Below are 24,440 nucleotides of genomic sequence, written 5' to 3' on the forward strand. Positions count from 1 at the left end.
CACTAGATGGTGTTTGTACTGAGCCATTTTAACTACCATTACTTTTTATTTAAAAAAAAAAAAAAAAAAATATATATATATATATATATATATATATATGTTTTGAGGCTGCAATATCAACAAAAAAAGCTTTTTATTGGAGAATATATGACATACCAGTTTTAATAAAAAGCATAAATAAAAACATTTTTCTCAGAGTTTTTTGCATTTAATTTTGTTTATATATAGTAAATACACATTAATTACAATTGCAATAAAAAATAAATATATCTCAATAAGTGAAAAAATTTACGTTTCCATCCCTCATTTACATAATATAAATGGTTCTCAAGAAGACTTTTTATACAGCAAACATAGTTACATAGTAGGTGAGGTTGAAAAAAGACACAAGTCCATTAAGCTGGAGATCTTCAGCTGGAGATCTTCAGTTTCTTTTTTTTTTATTTAGCGTAGCCCACATGTTGAAGTCTGGATTAAATTTATACACTGAAAAAAACAAAAAACAAAAGAAACAAATTAGATTATATATATATATATATATATATATATATATATATATATACAACAGGTTTTTAAGGTGTAAAACAGCCAATATTGTACACAAAATTTGAGGAAGATGGGCCATTATGCAGCCCAATAGCATGTAGCTGTATATAGTGCCTTGCAAAAGTATTCACCCCCTTGGCTTTTTACCTATTTTGTTACATTACAGTCTTTAGTTCAATGTTTTTTGTTTTAAAAGTTTTTATTGATGGCATACAAAAGATAACAGAGAATAAACAGATGCGGATGCAGCCGCTATGTAAGTCTTAGATATACAATATTGCAACAGTGTGTGTGAGAGTGGAAGCCAGGGGAAATTGACAGCCTGTATGTTAGTTTGTTGTGTAAGGTAGAAATACATCCGTAATGGGGTCGTATCCTTGTTGTAAAGGAATATCTGGGTGGTCATGGTAACAATGGAGTTATGGGGAGAAACGGGAGATAAATCGTTCGATTGGTTGCGTCAGAAAGTATGTTAGTCATTATGTAGTATATTCACTAAAAAGGGAGAAGGGGAGGTCAGAATATTGAAATATGTGAGAGTTGGTAACGAGGTGGAGTTGAAGTCTTGTCTTGCTCGATTGGCCTATCACAACTCTTGAGTGCACATTACGTAAGGATTCTGCGATATTCATTCGTTGTAATGAAATGTAACCAACAAGATCATATTTGATTGAATTTAGAGGGCGTGTCCTTTGCCTGATGGATTAATTCCTCAATCTCTGCAGTTTTGTGAATACGTCGGAACCAGTCCTTCAGGGATGGTGGGTCTGGGGAATGCCATTTGCGTGGGATACACATATTTGCTGCAGTTTCCATGTGCATGGCTAAGGAGCATATGTATGTACGTTTCGGTCGTGGTGGGTGATGTAGTAAGAATTGCGTTGGGGTGTATTCCAGCGAGTAGGTAGTTATCAGGTGGATCAGTCTGTGTACTTCCTTCCAAAAAGGTTGGATTGTAGAGCATGACCACCATTTGTGTAATAAGGATCCGGGTTCTGTCCCACATCTCCAACATTGTGGAGAAAGTGCTGGGTAACGTGATGAAGTTTGAGGGGTGTTCTATACCACCTTGAGATTAATTGAATGCGTTTTCTTGTGCGTAAATATTCAACTACCCCTTATGGGCAATTGCGTAGATGTTTTCCCAATCAATATCCGAGAGGTGTATGGAAAGATCTTTGTCCCATTTATTGTTGGTCCAGTTGTTTAAGGGGTTCTGGTCTGGAAACAGTAAGGCATATGTGTAGGATAGGTGTCTTTGTGGATCCGTTTTTAAGCATACTTCTTCAAATGAGGTGAGATGTCTTGACCAATCTGAGCTATTTGCCTTAGGTATCGAGAAAATATCTGTTTTGTATAAACGTCCAATAGGGGAGTACATCCATTTGTAATTGAGCTGTTAAATTGGTATATGAGAGGGGGAGGCCATTTGGACGTTTGCAGCTTGGACGTTTGCGTGTGGCCATATCTCTTTCAAAAAGGTTGCAGGCATTCCCGGGGCAAAGTCAGGGTTTAGTCTAAGTGGGGTCATTGGGCCTATGCTCGAGGAGATTTTGTGTTTGGTGCAGCGTGTCTAAATGCGGCAAGCGTAGGGTGAATTAGGGGGTGGGAATTACAGATAGACGGGATGTGGTTAGAAATCAGCCACGGGATTTGAGCTATCTTGAATTTAAATGCATTGTATGGTGTGCCCCCCAAATATGTTCTTGTATATTGTAATAGGCCCTGACCAGGTTTTTTGGGCTGGAGCACCCCTCCCCCTCCTCATTACCTCCTATTTAGTGGCCACCAGTGTTTAGGATGTATCCCCTTCAGTTCTCCCACATAGAGGAGTTCAGCTCCCATGGTTGAGACAAAGGATCTTCCATTCTAGTACTAGTGTAGGACCCACTAATTCGGGGTACTTTGTCGCAGTAAGTGGGCTTAGCACTATATGACCATATAGTGTGACCAAACCCCCGTATTTTTTGAATATGTTCAGGTGTTTTTAACTAGCCCTGCAGGAAATGTCATTCTTGTATGTGTGCGCTGCAAAATATTTTGTACTGTTTGTAGGTCTTATAGCAGCACCATCTTGAATTTAAACGCATTGTATGGTGTGCCCCCCAAATATGTTCTTGTATATAGGAATAGGAGTATGTCATCTGCAAAAGCAGCTAATTTGTAGGTGCGTCTATTCACATCAATTCCTTTAATATCTGGATTCGCTCTGATGCATCTCAGTAATGGCTCCAATGTAAGAGCAAAAATTAGAGGGGATAAGGGACATCCCTGGCGGGTTCCATTCGAGATGGAGAAGGCATCCGATAGGTGGCCGTTGACGCGCACTCTCGCATTGGGAGTGGAGTATAACAAAAGGATATAATTAAGCATTCGGGCAGGAAGGCCAATGGTTTGTAGAGTTTCCGTCATGTAATCCCAGGCCACTCTATCCAATGCCTTCACCGTGTCCAGGGACAAGTGAAACCCCCGGCGTTGAGTGGATGTGAGCCAGTGGTGGATATTAATTGCTTTGAGAGTATTATCCCTTGCCTCTCTACCAGGTATAAATCCTACCTGGTCAAGGTGGATAAGGGTGGGAAGTAGAGGGAGGAGTCTATTAGCCAATATTTTGCGTACCACTTAATGTCCACATTTAATAATGAGATGGGTCTGTAATTGGTTACTAGTGATGAGTCTTTACCCGGTTTAGGAATAACCGTTATGTGGGCTGTCAATAAATCACGAGGGGGTGTGGTGGACAATGCACAAGCATCAAATGCCAATATAAAAATAGGGGTCAAGATGTTTACGAAGGTTTTATAATATCCTACTGTCAGTCCGTCAGGTCTAGGGCTTTTACCAGGATTCCGAAATGGGGTTAGGGTTGTATTGTTTTAGGAAATCAGCGATTATTTGTTTCCTCTCAGTTTTATTTTGAGTTGGGTTCGACGCAGATAGATTATATAGTTTGGAGTAGTATGTAACAAACTGATCAGCTATATCTGATGTGGAGTTTACTTTGTGTCCCGTTGCATCTGTGAGGAAGTGTACAGTTGTAGTGGCTTTTTTTGATTGTAAGGCTCTTGCTAATAACTTGCTGGCTTTGTTGCCATATTCATAAAAGGTTTTTTGGGCAAGGATATATTTGCGACTAATTTGTTTTCCTCGTAATTCCAGCAGTTCTTTTCTGGAAATGGAGAGAAAATCTTACGAGCCACAATAATCCAGTGCCAAAAATAAAATATAGATATTAATACCCAGCAGCAGACGCAGACCACGTTTCAAAACCGTGCAAATACGTATAGAGAATTAAATGCATTGCGCTGAAGTGGATCAAATTAATACATGAGTATAAGTATAAATCAAAATTTTAATTGTATCAAAAAAATATTTAAACAAATTCATAAACCAACATGTGATACATTCATATAAATCGCATGAAAGTGCAATGTGCATACAAAGTATATGTGACAAATAGCATGTGACAAATTCATTTGAAACCTACATAAAGTGCAATGTACATATACAGTTCAACAAATCACAAAGTGCATGATCTATCTAAAAATGTGCCGAGTGATCAGCATAGATATTAAATAGTCATGTAGATTTCATATAAGGTAAGAAGAAAAATTGCCAAATAAAGTGCATATAATAATGTCCAAGTTTGGTGTCATCCAGCATGCTCATACAATGTCAGGTGCTGCAAAAACATGCTCCAGTGTGCTTCGGTAACCCCCCCAAAGTGGTTGCGCTCACCTCAGAGCGTGTGACACAGTGACTAGCTGTGTCAAATCACGCTATAGAGCCACCCCCGGGCTCTATACTGATAGTCAGGTACCAATTTCCAGCCTGGATCAATGCAGCTCCATACCATAAACAAAAAAAACTGAATAGTGTGATACCGTAAACAATATATATATTTATTAATAAATAAACCCACTCCCAACAAGGGGGTATTCACATTTCACCGGTGCATAAGTGCACCGCTCTATACAAGCTTCAAAAAGACCGCTGATCGGCGTATGGTATGGTATGCACTCTCATGATCAGGTTCCGTGCTGCTAACTCCATCCTGGCCCCTCCCCTATGCGTGTTCGACACAGGGATCACATGTCTTCATCAGGGGAATACTTTTTTATCTAGATCATGCACTTTGTGATTTGTTGAACTGTATATGCACATTGCACTTTATGTGGGTTTCAAATGAATTTGTCACATGCTATTTGTCACAGATACTTTTTATGCACATTGCACTTTCATGCGATTTATATGAATGTATCACATGTTGGTTTATGAATTTGTTTCAATATTTTTTTGATACAATTACAATTTTGATTTATACTTATACTCACGTATTAATTTGATCCACTTCAGCGCAACGCATTTAATTCTCTATACATAGTTCTTTTCTGGAGTTTATTAGTTTATTTAAAGTGTCTAGTGCTCAAGTGCATTTATGTGCTTTTTCCAGTTGACTTATCTGATTAGCAAGGTCATTAAAATGTTTTAGTTTTTCTTTTCGTCGTTTAGTAGCCACCGCAATGAGTATTCCCCTTATTACACATTTATGTGCTTCCCAATTTATGAGAGGAAAGGTATTAATAGCTTTATTTTCCGCAAAGTAATGTTTTATGCCGCATTCCACTTCTGCAGCTATTGACATATCTGTGAGTAAGGAGGGATCTAGTTTCCACGATCGAGAGTGAGGATGTGTTTCAGGGAATGCTATGCTTATTGAGATTGGATGGTGATCTGATAGAAACATAGGATCGATGGATGCGCGTTGGAGGATTGGAAGGTCATTTTGTGAAATGAAAAGATAGTCTATTCTTGAATATTTATTGTGAGGCGTCGAAAAGAAAGTATAATCTTTACCGTCAGGATATAAAGTGCGCCATGTGTCATGAAGCAATAGTGTTTGAAGTTGAGTTTTTATAGCTCTTAGAGCAGAGTAGGGGAGAGAAGAGATGCCATTAGATGTGTCTAGGAATGGGTTTAGAGGGACATTAAAGTCACCTCCCAATATTAAGGTGCCTTCTTGGAACTTTGTCAATAGTTCTCCGATCTCTCGGAAGAAGGTTACCTGTCCACTGTTTGGGGCGTATACGTTTGCTAACGTAAGTTTTCTACCTTCAGGAAAAGGAATCTGCCATTGTCAATCATTGTGTCAGTAAACTGGAAAGGGCAATGTTTTGCCAAGAGAATGGAGACCCCTTTCGATTTGGACTCTATGGTCGTTGAGTGATATGCTGCATAGATTTTTTAATTTCGGGGTTGATTCTGTAAAGAAATGAGTTTCCTGCAAGAATATTATATCGGCTTTGTTATGTTGCATAGTTTGGAGTAACTGCCATGTAACTGGTATATTTAGTCCTTTTACGTTTAATGAGATGAGTTTGATTTGTGTTGAATCAGTTGTTGGGGATATGGATGCAATTATGAGTTCAGTTGTGTAGATCTGTTGGTTCAGGGCTACAAGAGTTGTGATAACTATGTCAGGTAAACACAAATATGCAGTGTAGTGTAAACATGCCTAGTTCTATGTTTTTTAAATCTATATTATATGTGATGGATCAGAACACAATAGTCTAAGTTGGTGAAGTAAAATTAGAAAAAATATATACATAAAACTATTTTTCAGAAATAAAAAACTGACAATTGGCATGTGCTTATGTATTCACCCCTTTGTTATGAAGCCCATAAAAAGCTCTGGTGCAACCAATTACCTTTAGAAGTCACATAATTAGTGAAATGATGTCCACCTGTGTGCAATCTAAGTGTCACATGATCTGTCATTACATGTGCACAACTTTTTGAAAAGCCCAGAGGCTGCAACACCTAGGCAAGAGGCACCACTAACCAAACACTGCAATGAAGACCAAGGAACTCTCCAAACATTGTTGAGAAGTACAAGTCAGGTTTAGGTTATAAAAAAAATATCCAAATCTTTGATGATCCCTAGGAGCACCATCAAATCTATCATAACCAAATGGAAAGAACATGGCACAACAGCAAGCCTGTCAAGAGACGGCCACACACCAAAACTCACAGACTGGCAAGGAGGGCATTAATCAGAGAGGCACCACAGACACCTAAGGTAACCTTGGAGGAGCTGCAGAGTTCCACAGCAGAGACTGGAGTATCTGTACATAGGATGAGAATAAGCTGCATGCTCCATAGAGTTGGGCTTTATGGCAGAGTGGCCAGAAAAAAGCCATTACTTTCAGCAAAAAACAAAATGGCACATTTTGAGTTTGTGAAAAGGCTTGTGGGAGACTCCCAAAATGTATGGAGGAAGGTGCTCTGGTTTGATGAGACTAAAACTGAACTTTTTGGTCAAAGAAAACGCTATGTCTGGCACAAACCCAACACATCACATCACCCAAAGAACATCATCCCCACAGTGAAACATGGTGGTGGCAGCATCACGCTGTGGGGATGTTTTTCAGCAGTCGGGACTGGGAAACTAGTCAGAGTTGAGGGAAAGATGGATGGTGCTAAATACAGGGATATTCTTGAGCAAAACCTGTACCACTCTGTGTGTGATTTGAGGCTAGGACAGAGGTTCACCTTCCAGCAGGACCCCAAACACACTGCTAAAGTAACACTTGAGTGGTTTAAGGGGAAACATGTAAATGTGTTGGAATGGCCTAGTCAAAGCCCAGACCTCAATCCAATAGAAAATCTGTGGTCAGACTTAAAGATTGCTGTTCACAAAGCGCAAACCATCCAACTTGAAGGAACTGGAGCAATTTTGCAAGGAGGAATGGGCAAAAATCCCAGTGGTAAGAAATGTCAAGCTCATAGAGACTTATCCAAAGTGACTTGGAGCTGTTATAGCCGCAAAAGGTGGCCCTACAAAGTATTGACTTTAGGGGGGTGATTAGTTATGCACATTGACTTTTTCTGTTATTTTGTTTGCTTCACAATTAAAAAAAAAAAAAAAAATCTTCAAAGTTGTGGGCATGTTCTGTAAATTAAATGATGCAAATCCTCAAACAATCCATGTTAACTCCAGGTCGTAAGCCAACAATACACGAAAAATGCCAAGGGGGGTGAATACTTTTGCAAGGCACTGTATATTGTTAGGTGATCATTTGGCTAATACATATCTATCACACAACCTACCATATACATATACTCTTCAGAAATTCCAACATCAACATTATTAGCAACAAAATGTGGGTCCTTCACATAGGCCTAGTCACCACTAAGCATGTAAAAATATTGAAGTAGAAAAATATACTGTATAATCAGAACTACAAAATTAGATTGTTGTGTTAGCATTACCATAGATAGATAGATGTTTAGTCTATCTAATACCGCACCTTTTAAGCACTGTTTTCTCATTGCCCTGTATACATTTAGTTATGAAACATACATTTTTTTTCATGATTTTCTATGCAGCCATGTGACCTCAAAGGTTGGTCTCCTCTGTTCCAACAACCAGGCTGAATCAAAGAGAACATTGACATCATCTACCGGTGTTCTCTGCTCTGGGCATTGAAGGCAGGGAAGCAAGTTGATACCACCAGCTGCACATTACACAGGGGAGACTGAGATTTGCAGTCACCTGACCGAATAGAAGAACATGAAAAGAGGGTATTTACAATGTATGCTTAAATGTACCCAAGGCAATGGGAAGGGGTCATTAATAATTAAAAAACTTAGGTAATAAATAGCTTTAACCTCTACTTTAAAAACTTTTAACCTTTTCTACTGTCCATGTCCATAAAGTAATATCTAGAGAGATGTGTAAATAATGGAAAACCAGCTATTTCAACACAGCAGACCGCATTATCTACCAGGTAAATAAGTAAGTAAGCTGCCAAAAGGGAGCCCCAGGAATGATTTATTAACCACTTGAGCCCCGGACCATTATGCTGCCTAAGGACCAGAGGTCTTTTTCCAATTTGGCACTGCGTCGCTTTAACTGCTAATTGCGCGGTCATGCAATGCTGTACCCAAACGAAATTTGCGTCCTTTTCTTCCCACAAATAGAGCTTTCTTTTGATGGTATTTGATCACCTCTGCGGTTTTTATTTTTTGCGCTATAAACGGAAAAAGACCGAAAATTTTGAAAAAAAATGATATTTTCTACTTTTTGTTATAAAAAAAATCCAATAAACTAAATTTTAGTCATACATTTAGGCCAAAATGTATTTGGCCACATGTCTTTGGTAAAAAAAATGTCAATAAGCGTATATTTATTGGTTTACGCAAAAGTTATAGCGTCTAGGGTACATTTTCTGTAATTTACACAGCTTTTAGTTTATGACTGCCTATGTCATTTCTTGAGGTGCTAAAATGGCAGGGCAGTACAAAACCCCCCCAAGTGACCCCATTTTGGAAAGTAGACACCCCAAGGAAATTGCTGAGAGGCATGTTGAACCCATTGAATATTTATTTTTTTGTCCCAAGTGATTGAATAATGACAAAAAAAAAAAAAAAAAAAAAATATTTACAAAAAGTTGTCACTAAATGATATATTGCTCACACAGGCCATGGGCCTATGTGGAATTGCACCCCAAAATACATTCAGCTGCTTCTCCTGAGTATGGGGATACCACATGTGTGGGACTTTTTGGGAGCCTAGCCGCGTACGGGGCCCCGAAAACCAATCACCACCTTCAGGATTTCTAAGGGTGTAAATTTTTGATTTTACTCCTCACTACCTATCACAGTTTCGGAGGCCATGGAATGCCCAGGTGGCACAAAACCCCCCAAAATGACCCCATTTTGGAAAGTAGACACCCCAAGCTATTTGCTGAGAGGCATATTGAGTCCATGGAATATTTTATATTTTGACACAAGTTGTGGGAAAGTGACACTTTTTTTTTTTTTTGCATAAAGTTGTCACTAAATGATATATTGCTCACACAGGCCATGGGCATATGTGGAATTGCACCCCAAAATACATTTAGCTGCTTCTCCTGAGTATGGGGATACCACATGTGTGGGACTTTTTGGGAGCCTAGCCGCGTACGGGGCCCCAAAATCCAATCACCGCCTTCAGGATTTCTAAGGGTGAAAATTTTTGATTTCACTCTTCACTGCCTATCACAGTTTCGGAGGCCATGGAATGCCCAGGTGGCACAAAACCCCCCCAAATGACCCCATTTTGGAAAGTAGACACCCCAAGCTATTTGCTGAGAGGCATGGTGAGTATTTTGCAGCTCTCATTTGTTTTTGAAAATGAAGAAAGACAAGAAAAAACATTTTTTTTTTTCTTTTTTCAATTTTCAAAACTTTGTGACAAAAAGTGAGGTCTGCAAAATACTCACTATACCTCTCAGCAAATAGCTTGGGGTGTCTACTTTCCAAAATGGGGTCATTTGGGGGGGGTTTGTGCCACCTGGGCTTTCCATGGCCTCCGAAACTGTGATAGGCAGTGAAGAGTGAAATCAAAAATTCACGCCCTTAGAAAGCCTGAAGGCGGTGCTTGGTTTTCGGGGTCCCGTATGTGGCTAGGCTCCCAAAAAGTCTCACACATGTGGTATCCCCGTACTCAGGAGAAGCAGCAGAATGTATTTTGGGGTGTAATTTCACATATTCCCATGGCATGTTTGAGCAATATATCATTTAGTGACAACTTTGTGCAAAAAAAAAAAATAAAAAATGTGTCTCTTTCCCGCAACTTGTGTCGCAATATAAAATATTCCATGGACTCGACATGCCTCTCAGCAAATAGCTTGGGGTGTCTACTTTCCAAAATGGGGTCATTGAACTGTCCTGGCATTTTATGCACAACATTTAGAAGCTTATGTCACACATCACCCACTCTTCTAACCACTTGAAGACAAAGCCCTTTCTGACACTTATTGTTTACATGAAAAAGTTTTTTTTTTTTGCAAAAAAATTACTTTGAACCCCCAAACATTATATATTTTTTAAAGCAAATGCCCTACAGATTAAAATGGTGGGTGTTTCATTTTTTTTTTTTCACACAGTATTTGCGCAGAGATTTTTCAAACGCATTTTTTGGGGAAAAAACACACTTTTTTAAATTTTAATGCACTAAAACACACTATATTGCCCAAATGTTTGATGAAATAAAAAAGATGATCTTAGGCCGAGTACATGGATACCAAACATGACATGCTTTAAAATTGCGCACAAACGTGCAGTGGCAACAAAATAAATACATTTTTAAAAGCATTTAAAAGCCTTTACAGGTTACCACTTTAGATCTACAGAGGAGGTCTACTGCAAAAATTACTGCCCTCGATCTGACCTTCGCGGTGATACCTCACATGCATGGTGCAATTGCTGTTTACGTTTGACGACAGACCGCTGATTGCGTTCGCCTTAGCGCGAGAGCAGGGGGCGACAGGGGTGCTTTTTTTTTCTTTATTATTTTTCTGCTTTTTTTATCTTATTTTTAAACTGTTCCTTTCATATTTTTTTTTTTAATCATTTTTTATTGTTATCTCGGGGAATGTAAATATCCCCTATGATAGCAATAGGTAGTGACAGGTACTCTTTTTTGAAAAAATTGGGGTCTATTAGACCCTAGATCTCTCCTCTGCCCTCAAAGCATCTGACCACACCAAGATCGGTGTGATAAAATGCTTCCCCAATTTCCAATGGCGCTATTTACATCCGGCGAAATCTAAGTCATAAAATGCTCGTAGCTTCCGTCCGGTTTCTTAGGCCATAGAGATGTTTGGAGCCACTCTGGTCTCTGATCAGCTCTATGGTCAGCTGGCTGAATCACCGGCTGCATTCTCAGGTTCCCTGTTGAGACAGGAGAGCCAGAGAAAAACACGGAAGACGGTGGGGGGGGGGCATTCCCTCCCACGGCTTGTAAAAGCAGTCTAGAGGCTAATTAGCCGCTAGGATTGCTTTTACATGAAAGCCGACCGCTGGCTGAAAAGAATGATACCAAGATGATACCTAAATCTGCAGGCATCATTCTGGTATAACCACTCAAAGTCGTGAATGGCGTACCTGAAGACAAAAAATGGTTAACAATAAAGCACAGTAAACGGTAAAGTATAAAAAATTGCATACCTGAAAAGCAAACATGATAAAACATAATAACAATAAAACATTGCAGAATAGAATACAGTAAAAAAGAGCAGAACAATAGAGAGAGAATAGAGAGAGAGAGAACAATAAAACGACAACTATTTTTTTTTATTTTATATATATATTTTTTTTTGACACTTTTTTTGTAACTAACTTTTGTAACTGTAACCGGTTCCAGGTTCGGGTCTCACAAAATGCGATGGCATCTTGGGAGACCCTGTGAAAGTGTGCCTAGTCTGTGCAATGCTGTACCCTACGCTAATACTCAACTAGTGCATGGTAGCGTTCAAAACATTCACCAATGCAAAGACCAGGATTGTCAGGACAGGAGGGACAATAATAGCGGGTGTCACGCCTATATCCGCGCTTCCTGCAGACACGACATCTTTTTTGGGGGTTCGTTGGGTAGGGGTACTCGGGAGGACATAAAGAAAATGCCTCTCATGCAGCCGACTGCATTTGATTGGGGATGTGAATGGGGGAAGTACGGGCGCTGCAGAAGTGGTGGGTTCCCAATTAGGATTGGTGAATGCAGCAGGAAGGGCACTATGGGCACGACGGGCCTGTGTTTGTCTTTTTGGTGGCAGCGGGACACTACTTGTGCTTGTCACCTCACCAGCTTGAACTGCACTTATGGGACTCGCCACGTCACCAAGTGTTGCTGCAGTGCTGGTTTGACTACGACCGGGGTGTACTAGGCCGCTGGTGCTTGCCAGTTCACCAAAACGCTGACCAAAAAAACTGTTAGCGACCGCAGGGATCAGGCCTGACTCTGCAAACGCTGCAGTTATGCGTTTAGTGTTTTGTAAGTGTCAGTGATCGATCGATACTGCACTTGGGTGGGCTGGGCTGGGCCGGGCGGAGGGGCAAAACGCAGGTGCTAGCAGGTATCTGGGCTGATCCCGCTAACACTGCGTTTTTGGGAACCCTAAACTGCTGGGGACGCTAGTATAGATCTGATCGGATCAGATATTGATCCGTTCAGATACTATACCACTAAGGGAGGTGTATGCTGCATGCGTGGGTGTTAGCGGTACTGGCGCTAACCTGACGCTGCCTGGGGCTGGTGCTTGCCAGTTCACCAAAACGCTACCAAAAAAACTGTTAGCGATCGCAGGGATCAAGGCCTGACTCTGCAAACGCTGCAGTTATGCGTTTAGTGTTTTGTAAGTGTCAGTGATCGATCGATACTGCACTTGGGTGGGCTGGGCTGGGCCGGCGGAGGGGCAAAACGCAGGTGCTAGCAGGTATCTGGGCTGATCCCGCTAACACTGCGTTTTTGGGAACCCTAAACTGCTGGGGACGCTAGTATAGATCTGATCGGATCAGATATTGATCCGTTCAGATACTATACCACTAAGGGAGGTGTATGCTGCATGCGTGGGTGTTAGCGGTACTGGCGCTAACCTGACGCTGCCTGGGGCTGGTGCTTGCCAGTTCACCAAAATACTACCAAAAAAACTGTTAGCGATCGCAGGGATCAGGCCTGACTCTGCGAACGCTGCAGTTATGCGTTTAGTGTTTTGTAAGGGACAGTGATCGATCGATACTGCACTTGGGTGGGCCGGGCCGGGCGGAGGGGCAAAACGCAGGTGCTAGCAGGTATCTGGGCTGATCCCGCTAACACTGCGTTTTTGGGAACCCTAAACTGCTGGGGACGCTAGTATAGATCTGATCGGATCAGATATTGATCCGATCAGATACTATACCACTAAGGAGGTGTACGGTGCGTGCGTGGGTGTTAGCGCTACTGGCGCTAACCTGACGCTGCCTGGTGCTTGCTTGCCAGTTTACCAAAATGCTACCAAAAAAACTGTTAGCGATCGCAGGGATCAGGCCTGACTCTGCGAACGCTGCAGTTATGCGTTTAGTGTTTTGTAAGTGACAGCGATCGATCGATACTGCACTTGGGTGGGCCGGGCGGAGGGGCAAAACGCAGGTGCTAGCGGGTATCTGGGCTGATCCCGCTAACACTGCGTTTTTGGGAACCCTAAACTGCTGGGGACGCTAGTATAGATCTGATCGGATCAGATATTGATCCGTACAGATACTATACCACTAAGGGAGGCGTATGCTGCGTGCGTGGGTGTTAGCGGTACTGGCGCTAATCTGACGCTGCCTGGGGCGACGCATATCACCGCCGGGCGATCAGGGGGCTAAACCTTTATTCGGTAATAAACGGCGGGTGCCCTGACACTATAAAAAATAAACGAACTAACCAGCGTCAACCGTAACGTTTATACGGTGATCAGTGGTGAAAGGGTGGGTTAACTAGGGGGCAATCAAGGGGTTAAAACATTTATTAGATAGTATATGGGGGTCCCTGACACTATAAAACGCTGACGGCGAACCTAAATATTTACCTCACTAACTAGCGTCACCAGTGACACTAATACAGCGATCAGAAAAATGATCGCTTAGCAACACTGGTGACAGGGGGTGATCAAGGGGTTAAAACTTTATTAGGGGGGGTTAGGGGGGTACCCTAGACCTAAAGGGGGGTAATACTAACTGTCCCAACACTGTAACTGTCACAAACTGACACTATGCAGTAATCAGAAAAAACAAAAAAAAAAAAAAAAAAACCTGCTGGTGTCAGTTTGTGACGGGGGGGGTGATTGGGGGGGGATCGGGGGGCGATCGGGGGGGGGATCGGGGTGTTTTGTGTGCCTGGCATGTTCTACTGTGTGTGTAGTGTGTTGTGCACTTACATTGATGTCTTCTCCCCTCGGCGCTGGAACGGAATACCGAGCCGAGGGAGATGACATCATTTCCTTTGCTGCTGTTTAGCATACAGCAGCAAAGGAATGTTCCATTGGCCGGCGGCGATCGCGAGGGGGGGGCCACGAACGGATGGCCTCCCCCTCATCTCGGATCGCCGGGGAACAGAACGGGACCGCCTCGGGCACCGGGGGGGGGGTCCGATTGGACCCCCCACCCGCGGAAGGCAAATCACGTACATGTACGTGATTTTGCCTGCCCGTGCCGCTTTGCCGACGTAAATCGGCGTTAGGCGGTCCTTAAGTGGTTAACTTACTTTCTTCTGAGTGAAGAGGCAGTTGGGCAACATCTCCCCTCCAGTGAGCTAGAAAGCACTTGAAACATGGACTCTTTTCCCATGCAGTGGCGGTGCGTCCAAAAGGGCGCACGGGTGCTGCCCCCTCTCTCCAGCCATCCCCTCTATGACCAATAAATAGATTCATGCATAGCATAAATCTAGCTAAGGCCACCGTTGCCACCCCCTATTCAGGCACCTGAATTACAGTGGTGGGGGGTGTTTTGAAGCACCTGATTAGAGCCATAGGCTCTAATAGGCTTCAAAATAGGTGAACTGCAAGCGCCATGCTTGGTGCTCGCAGTCCACCCAGGTGTGTTAGAAAAGCAAATGAATATTCGCTTTCCTGACACTGAACCGCCTCTCTGCCAATCAAGTTCTCAGGTCTGTTACCCGTCAACTGATTGGCTGAAACGAGAGGCGCTGTGATTGGACTCCTATCAGGAGGAGAGGATGGGAGGAGAGAACGGGAGGAGACGCATGGAGGACACTGCTGGCCGCCGTCACCTGCTGCCCCACCAAGACAGGGTTAGTGACGGGCAGATGGCGAGTGGGCGGGGGTCACAGTGGTGGCATTTGATGGCACAGTGGTGGCATTTGATGGCATAATGGCAGCATTTGATAGCACAGGGGCAGCATTTAAGGGCATAGTGGCAGCATTCGATGGCACATTTGTGGCATTCGATGGCACAGTGGCAGCATTTGATGGCACAGTGGCAGCGTTTGATGGGCACAGTGGCTGCAATTGATGGGCACAGTGGCTGCGTTTAATGGCACAGTGGCTGCAATTGATGGGCACAGTGGCTGAGTTTGATGGGCACAGTGAGGCTGCAATTGATGCTTTGTTTTTCAGAATTTTTTAGTCTGTTTGCGCCCCCCCCCCCCAAATATTTTGAGCACCAGCCGCCACTGCTCCCATGTGCAGAGTAAATTCCTAATTATGTTGCTATACAGTTATTTTTTCTTTTAAGTGAGTCTTACTAATGGAAAACACTTAATTCAGAAACAATATGTTGATATGGCCATTTCTGGCTCCAAGGATAGCAACATCACTTATAGCAATTTCTCCAGCAATGGAGATACTCAGTTCCTTTTCTGGGCTATTATCCAGGCATACATATGAGAATATTCCTGTGGCTCTCAGACCCATAGTGCTCACCATCAATCCCTTTATCAATTTCACTTTATATGTACATCTCTTGTTTTGTTAGAGGGGGCTGTTTCTAAATTACAACCCCCCCCCCTTCTAACACAAGTAGTGTGACTCAGTTATTAGTACTGGTACATAATCTGACCATAATGGGTTTTTCCTGATGAACTGTTTTTCCTAAGGTTTACTGGGTAATATCTGGGTTTGTTCATGAGCTGTAGTATATAGTACCTAGGACGATCACATGGGATTTGTTTATAATCCCCTTTTGTTCACTATTGCACTTATGTTTACCCTTGGATGTTATCCGGGTATATGCAAGCTATATATGTGTTATTCATGATTGTATACCTCCATTGTATTTATGTCTGGTATATTTACTATAAGACGAGCGCAGATGCAGAGGGGCATTTTTTTTTTAGAACTTGTTCTTTTTGATTGGAGTGACTATGGCGCCAGTGTGCCAGTATGCTTCCCCATAGAGGTTTCTCACACACCTTTTTTCCATCTGGTTAATGTTTGCTGTTATTGGTTACTTTATGTGGAAGGGGAGGAGCCCCGCATGTCTGCTCGCCTTATTAGACGTGACAACCAGTATGCTGGCACCGCCTTTGATAACGTCCAATGACGAAACGCGTAAGTGTGGCTACGCTACTACGTCATTTCTGATACGGAAATAGGGGGCTAGAACGCAGGTGGAGCGCAAGCTGCGAAACAGTGCCCTTACATATTGCCTGTTACATTGTGCTTATAGGTTTTCCTGCACAGGGACACTTTTTGTTTTTGCTTTTAATTTTTTTAAAAAACTACTTTTTTAAATACTACACAATGGAAGCCCTATCTCTTTCTATGAGGATCTAACTATGCACAGTTGATGAATTAACTTTGGGAAAAGTGACCAGGAAGACTCCCTTGGATACCCTTACTGGGTGGAGTGAGCTGCTGAGGCCCTACAGACCACAGATACCACATGCGGACTACAAGGAGAGATACCAGGAACTACCCCAGGCTATCTATACATGCCCATTACCCCTGCAGGGGTGCAGGGAGCTGGTGAGTAGGGACCCATAAGGGGGAGCACAGAAGTCACTTGATTCTCTGAACACAAGAGTCACTTGAAAATTTTGGACTTTTTTATTTTTTATTTTTATTTTTGCTGGTTAATTTGGAACTTCACTAATATTTATACATATATTTTTCTTATAAATATTTTATATTTTTCATCTTTATGCTGATTTTTTCTTTTATGGTTTATGACTACACATATGTGTCACTGGACTTTGCTGGTTTTTGGGTTTCATACATATATATTTTTGCACATTTTATAATGTATAAAATGTATATACATTTTCTATTTTTTGGACAATAGGTTTTTGATGGTATATGGACCCCATGAAGTTTTTTACTTAATGCTATTCTTATGCACGCATATATATGTGAGGTTTATTGGGATCCACTTAATATTTATTTTTATTTGTGTATTGTATAATTTTTTCCATTTTTCCTTTCTTGCACACATTGGTATGGATGCATGGAGCCTGCATTATTAGGGCAACTAACCCTCCTGTACATGCAGTCACCACTGGCATGCACATTGCCACTATATTTATCCTTTTATGTTAGCCAGTAGGTAGCGCCACCAATCCCACACCTGCACATCATTGATTTAAGAAATGTCTGCTTCTTTTTGAAGCTTAAAGTTTTTAGGACTGATTATATTTACATCGTAGTACAAATATTAAATACTGGCAACCACAGAATAGTGTGTGCTTTATCTGTACTTCCCTTTGTATTTTTTATTGGATTCACAAACAGATTCCAGTGAGATCAAAGAAGAGTACATTGTTCCAACCCTTCAAACGCTCCACTCATATGCTGGCTTGGGGTCCATCTGTTCTCCACACATAGCTTAATATAATCCAAACAAAAGGCCACACACTAATGATGTCTACACAAGCAAAATTTGAATCAGCCGACAAGCTTCAGCACATAGTTCTGCCCCCAGGACTACCCTCTAACATGTTCCACTTGATGGGCTTAAACGTAAAAGTTTCATTATCAGCCCGACAAGTGAATAATTTTGAAGGGTTGTTCCTGAAGGTAGGACCACAGGCTGAAGTTTGTTGCCTGACTAAAGTTTTGCCTTTGAAGACATAATTTGTGTGTGTTTTTTCCTTTGGACTATACAAAGATTCCAGTGAGAGTAATGAGTTTCACAAGTATAAAAAAAGACATAATCAAAAGGATAGGGCAAATTTATATCATAAAAACTCTTAATATTATATGGCAAACTTTAAAATCATTTGTCTATTGATACTTTTCAGTTTTAAAAAGAAAATGGTGACCTTGAGTCTCAGACCTTTACCATTCTAAAAACATGCCATTATCTCAAAGAGCCCTTTGACCACAATGGAAAATCTATTTTGTGTTTATCTATTTCAGGAGAACATACAGTATACTCAAAAAGGAGGTACTCGCTGGCCCTGCAGTAGAACTCAAAGCATGCTAATAGGGTATTTAGTCAAAGAAGAAACAAAAATGCTAAATATAATTAGCCAGTTAAAGGGGAAGTCCAGATCCAAACAAAAAGCATATACATTTGTAAGACCATAGTGTAAGTACTCTATATTGAAGTACCTGCCAAAATCTGCTGAGATCTGACTTAGCTCAAAAGGCTGATGAGTTCCCCAAACAATAAGAATAATTAGCTAAAGACAACAAGTTTTGTCCGTGCCAGAGTCTCTTTTCCTTTATATTTTCTTACTTACTGTAAATCATTTACCTGTTATGTTTAAAGCACTATGTATACTGTAGGTTGTCTGTAGGGAAATAAGGTTTTCATCTAATTTTGAATGACTCAAAGTAATTATGCAGAAGAGGAGGAGAAGCCACAAGGACAACCAGATTTCCATCTCAGTTCTCATAAAACAGTGTTCTCACACAGGTAGGGTTTTATTACTCTAAAACTGCAACAAGATGCCATAAATGGAACAATATAGGTAAACAATTTTGTTCCAGAAGTGAAGCAGACTTTATTTCTAAATCTAGAAACAAATGTATCTTTTAAGCTTAAAATAATTTTTTTTTTGCACAGACTGCCATTTTGAAAGACTTCAGAATTGATAAAAATGTCATAGTCATAAATCCACATTTGGCTGATCAAATACCAACCCATAATATAGATGAGTGGTATTATTATACTTGCTAGAGAATTGCATTCTTATGCTCTAAATTGGTAAAGTGTATAATCTACAAATACACAACCTACTTAAATATGGTGGCATAATAAGTACTAACAGTACAAAGAAAACTAAACAGAAACAATGTTATATAAACTTTGCTTATACTCAATAGTGTCAATGTACAAATGAATACACAATATTTGTATTGTTTCATTTAACTCACATTTTATAATCAATTTATATATCTGGAAAACTGCAAAACTACATTCAAAAGAATTATAGAACTGCTCAAACTCCTGTGCATTAGTCAGCTCAGCACTAAAGACTTTGGAAGTAAAAACTGATAATTGGGTTCTTAACGTTTAGCCATTGTGACTCAGTAAGTATAATTGAACTGAAAGCTTTTGTACAGTGATGACCTTTCAAGGATTACTATAAAGCTCTGGTGACATTATGGCAAAGACTGCAGTCAGATTTTCTGTCAAAAATACAATCAAATAGACTTTTAGGCACTAGATGTGTACTATGAGAAAAAAAATCATCATTGACCAAAAAGGAAAAAAAATACATGATTTATACAGCGCTTCTAAGAGCTGCAGGAAGCTATTATTGAACTAAATTCTTTTGAACATCACAGCTGGAGGTGCTACACATAGTGAACCCTATTGCTTTTGCAAAAGCATTATAAATGTGTATAGCAAAATCACAATATCAAGAATGTGATTGGGGAAGGAAACATAATCTGGCAGGCATTGTAAATGCTTGAAGTAAATCTTAAAGTACTGCATGAATTGTAAAGCGTTCAAAAATGGTATTTTCTTATGAAGATGTATACCAATTTATTCAACCTCATTGTAAAACTAACCTTTAAATCCACTGCATCTACTTCTGCTTTGGTTCTCTCAGACAGTAGTGCATGTTGTACTAAATGAAGGATTCCAATCATAAAACAGTTACTGGAAGTCTCTTGTTATCAAAGGAAATGGGTGCAGTGTGAGTCCAATGTTAAATGTAGGATATTACCTTCAATTGCAGCAAATCTCAGCTCAGGTACTGAGATTGATCTGACAGTAATTGTGCTCATAAGTGGCACCCTTTGCATAAATAAGTGTTCTTGGGTTTTGTGAATCATTCTAAGAACTGTGACTAATATTTGTAAGTGTGAGGAAAGAGAATTGTTTCTAATTTTTTTTTTTTTTCCTTAGCGGAGAAACCACAAGGCTGAAATTGTGCATTAGTCGATGTCTTCAATGCTATCTCACTTTCTGGAGCTCCTCTCTCAGCCAGGATGGCAATGGTAGTCCCAGTCTATGTAGAAGTTTGGACAGTTCAATGTTGTGGTCCTGGTAATAGCTTGAGAGAAAAACTCTTGACTAAAAAAAAAAAAAAAAATGTGGTTTTAACAACTTATTGGCAATACAGATTTTTTTTACAGTCATAGTTGTTGTAATCATTGAACAATTGAAAATGCATCATTCATTAGAAATCTGCCCAGGCAAGGGCGTGCATGGTTAAAAAGCCACTCTTATCAAGGACAACATTAAAGTGCACGTCAAACCAAAAACTGTTGGGTTTTTACTGCTATCCAGGGTTCTTTTAGAGGGATTTACCCTTACTTCCTCTGCTGTTGGCAGTGGTCTAACTAGACAGGAAGTCTAGCTCTTTCTACTAAAGAAAAAAAAATATTTATGCCTCTGTTGCTGTTGGAAAGTTTATTTTACTTTCCATCTAGTAAAATATTGTCAGCAGGCTAGGAAGTGTGGGTAAATCTTGGTATTGGAGCCCCAGATAGCATAACAAAAAAGACAGGGAATTTAACTCTTTGACACTCTAAGCAAAACTATTTGATTGGATATACACCATTACATACATCATTCAGGAAATGCCTAAACATCAAGCACTAATGTTTATGTGATGGCAGCATAGTTAGCAATCTGAAAATCAATACAAACATGTCCACTGTTAGAGCTAACGATAAATTGGAAAACAATCATTTCCTGGACAAATATTGCCCCAGGGAAAAAGGTGTTTGATAATAATAATACACAGCAATAGGACTAGACTAGAGAAACACAATTACCAGAAGAACATTAACAGAGTTTTTAGTGCTATATTTTTGGAGATTTTACCTCCCTTTCTGTTTGGTGGATATAACACAGAGCTGGAATTGAAGGAAAAAAATGTAGTAGACTGATATAAGGAACCAGCTGACAGGAGGGAAGAGCAGTGTCTGTCGGGGGTTGTGTAAATTTTAGTATTGGATGAATGAAAATGCAAATCCTTTTGCAGGTAAAACAACTTCCATGTATATATTTATGCTGTGCTTACATGTTTTCTTGGAGTCCAGCTTTACATATATAATGTATATTATATATACCGTATTTATCGGTGTATAACATGCGTCGGTGTATAACATGCACCCCAAGTTTAGAGGGAATTTTAAGGAAAAAAACTTTTAGGAGGGAAGTTTAAGGAAAAAAACTTACATTTAAATGCTCATCAATGCAGCCTTATCAGTGTCCATCTGCAGCCTTGTCCCTCATTGCAGCCTTGCCCAGTGTCCATCTGCAGTCTTGCCCAGTACCTTTGCAACCTTGCTCAGTGCCTTTGCAACCTTCCCCAGTGCCTCTGTAGCCTTGCTCAGTGCCTTTGCAGCCTTGCCAGTCTCTTTGCAGCATTGCACAGCTGCTGATTATTTAAAATTGGCGCCGATCTCCGCTGACTGTGAGCGGAGAGGAGCGAGCACCATCGAGATACACAAAGCCGAGTATACTCGGCTAGACTCGGCTCCTCTCGCAGTCCTGCCCATCTCCACTGATTGCGAGAGGAGAGGAACGAGCGGTGCCGACAAACACATAGCCGAGTGTACTCAGCTAGATTCGGCTCCTCTCGCAGTCCCGCCCCTGACTGTGAGTAGAGCCGAGAATAGCCGAGTACACTCGGCTATGTGTATATCGCAGGCTCTCGCTCCGCTCCACTCACAATCAGCAGAGATCGGCGGGGATCGGCGTATAACACGCACCCACGATTTTCCCATGATTTTAAGGGGAAAAAAGTGTGTGTTATACGCCAATAAATACGGTATATATATATATATATATATATATATATATATATATATACACATACATAATTATATATATATATACTGCTCCAAAAAATGTAAGGAATACTTTTTAATCAGAGTATAGCATCAAGTCAATTAAACTACTGGGATATTGAATTGATCTGGGGTCAGTTAAGTAGCAGAGAGGGTTGTTAATCAGTTTTAGCTGCTTTGGTGTTAATGAAATTAACGACAGGTGCACTGGATGGGCAACAATGAGACGACCTCCAAAACAGGAATGGATTTACAGGTGGAGGCCACTGACATTTATTTCCCTACTCATCGTTTGACTGTTTTTCACTAGTTTTGCGTTTGGCTAGGGTCAGTGTCACTACTGGTAGCATGTCTCAAGAGCATGGAGGCGATTCCAAGAGACAGGCAGTTACTTTAGGAGAGCTGGACAGGGCTGTTGAAGGTCCTTAACCTATCAGCAGGACCGGTATCTGCTCCTTTGTGCAAGAAGAAACAGGATGAGCACTGCCAGAGCCTTACTAATTGATCTCCAGTGGTGTGAATGTCTCTGACCAAACAATCAGAAACAGACTTTATGAGGGTGGTCTGAGGGCCGACATCTTCTAGTGGGCCCTGTGCTCACTGTCCGGCACCATGGAGCTGGATTGGCATTTGCCATTGAACACCAGAATTGGCAGGTCTGCCACTGGAGCCCTGTGCTTTTCACAGATGAGAGCAGGTTCACCCTGAGCACATGTGACAGCCCTGAAAGGGTTTGGAGTGGCCGTGGATAATGTTATGCAGCCTTTAACATCGTTCAGCATGACTGGTGTGGTGGTGGGTCATTCATTGTCTAGGGAGGCATATCCATGCACCCTGACTGCCATTAGGTATCGGGATGAAATCCTTGGACCCATTGTAAGATCCTACACTGGTGCAGTGGGTCCTGGGTTTCTCCTGGTGCACGACAATGCCTGGCCTCATGTGGCGAGAGTATGCAGCCAGTTTCTGAAGGATGAAGGAATCGATACCATTGAATGGCCCCCACGCTTGCTGACCTTAATCCAATAGAAAACCTCTGGGACATTTTATTTCGGTCTATCCGACGCTGCCAGCTTGCACCTCAGTCTGTTCAGAAGCTCAGTGATGCCCTCGTCCAGATCTGGCAGGAAACACCCCATTGTCCGGCATGCATAAATGCACGAAGGGACCATACAAACTACTGAGTACCATTTTGAGTTGCTGCAATGAAATTTCAGCAAAGTGGACTAGCCTGCTGCATAATTTTTTCACTTTGATTTCCAGGGTGTATTTGAATTCCATCAAACTATATGGCATCCTTTCGTTCCTAACACATTACACAGTCCATATCAGTATAGGTATCCAGCATGATATATTTCCCCATTGAGATCTGATGTGTTTACAGTGTTTTTTAATTTTTTGAGCAGTGTGTATATATATTTTTTCTTTTTTTGTACTCAACACTGCAAACCTGGGTGCCAGGTTCCTCATTAGCCCTCTAAAGAGTAGTGTTTATAGCCTCTGATTCACTGAAAGGAATCTGAAAGGGATCTGCTCATCTTAGGGAGAAGCAGCTCAGTAAGAATATCAAGTAATATTTGAAGGGGAGGAATTCCACATCAGGGGGCCTGCATGCAGACTTGTCAATCTCTGTGTATTTCAATTTAGTAATGGGAAATGTGGGACAACAAAGCTCCACTAATACACTAATGATGCATGGATAGATATTTTTCAGCAATTATAAACCAAACTCTACCATTAGCCTAAACAGTTCTCATTTTTAGACTCAATTACTGCATTACTCAATTACTCAATTCAATTACTGCACGGCTAGTAAAACTTTTTTTTATTTATTTTATTTTATTGTTTACAGGCTGTGTTTCTAAAATAAAGCCTTTAGCAATTTTTTTTTCTAAAAGCTTATTATGTTGACAATTCTTTCATTTGCTTCTTTAATTTGCTTCCAAACTGTGATTTTTTTACATTTTCATTTTGCTTGTCATGAATGGGTAAGAGGTCTTATGGAATCCTTTACTGGTTTGCTGAGTTCAGTTAAGATACAGATACCCAGGGCCGCCATCAGGGGGGTACAGCCATCACAACTGTAAGGGGCCCCGGGGCCCGAGGGGCCCGCCCAGGCCAGAAGAAGGCAGGATGGGTGGAGGGGAGCCGTACTGTGCATTACAGAAACAATTTCACAGCTTCTGCTGTTCTTGTCTCATTGAGCTCAGACATCGAGGTCATTACTGCCACCTCTGGCTACTATGTGCATGTGCACCCCTCGTGTGATCTGTACTATGCTTCTCAGCAACATGTCAGCTTTGTGAAAACTAGCTGGGACTAGGTAGGAAGACCTTCTTTATAAGTAGGGGCTGTGAGGGAAAGGGAGGGGGGCTGTTTGTGTACAGGGAGGGG

General features: G+C 41.1%; 1 protein-coding gene across 2 annotated transcripts in view; it reads right to left on the reverse strand.

Moving 5' to 3' along the window:
* Positions 1–247: 247 nt before the first annotated feature.
* LOC141111122 (bifunctional heparan sulfate N-deacetylase/N-sulfotransferase 4-like) overlaps positions 248–24,440 on the reverse strand; it is a 761,202-nt gene continuing 737,009 nt past the window's right edge. The window contains exons 14-15 of one of the 2 annotated variants that reach the window (XR_012236388.1): positions 19,812–20,319; positions 248–486 (exon numbers count right to left, since the gene is read on the reverse strand). Coding sequence is in view for 1 of the 2 variants with exons in the window: in XM_073603162.1 (XP_073459263.1) it covers positions 445–486; positions 20,209–20,319 (153 nt within the window). In the remaining variant the exon portion in view is untranslated. The remainder of the gene's footprint in view (positions 487–19,811; positions 20,320–24,440) is intronic. The other variant, XM_073603162.1, reaches the window with a different exon arrangement.

Source organism: Aquarana catesbeiana, linkage group LG01 (genome assembly GCF_042186555.1).
Source record: "Aquarana catesbeiana isolate 2022-GZ linkage group LG01, ASM4218655v1, whole genome shotgun sequence".
Taxonomy (NCBI): Eukaryota; Metazoa; Chordata; class Amphibia; order Anura; family Ranidae; genus Aquarana; species Aquarana catesbeiana.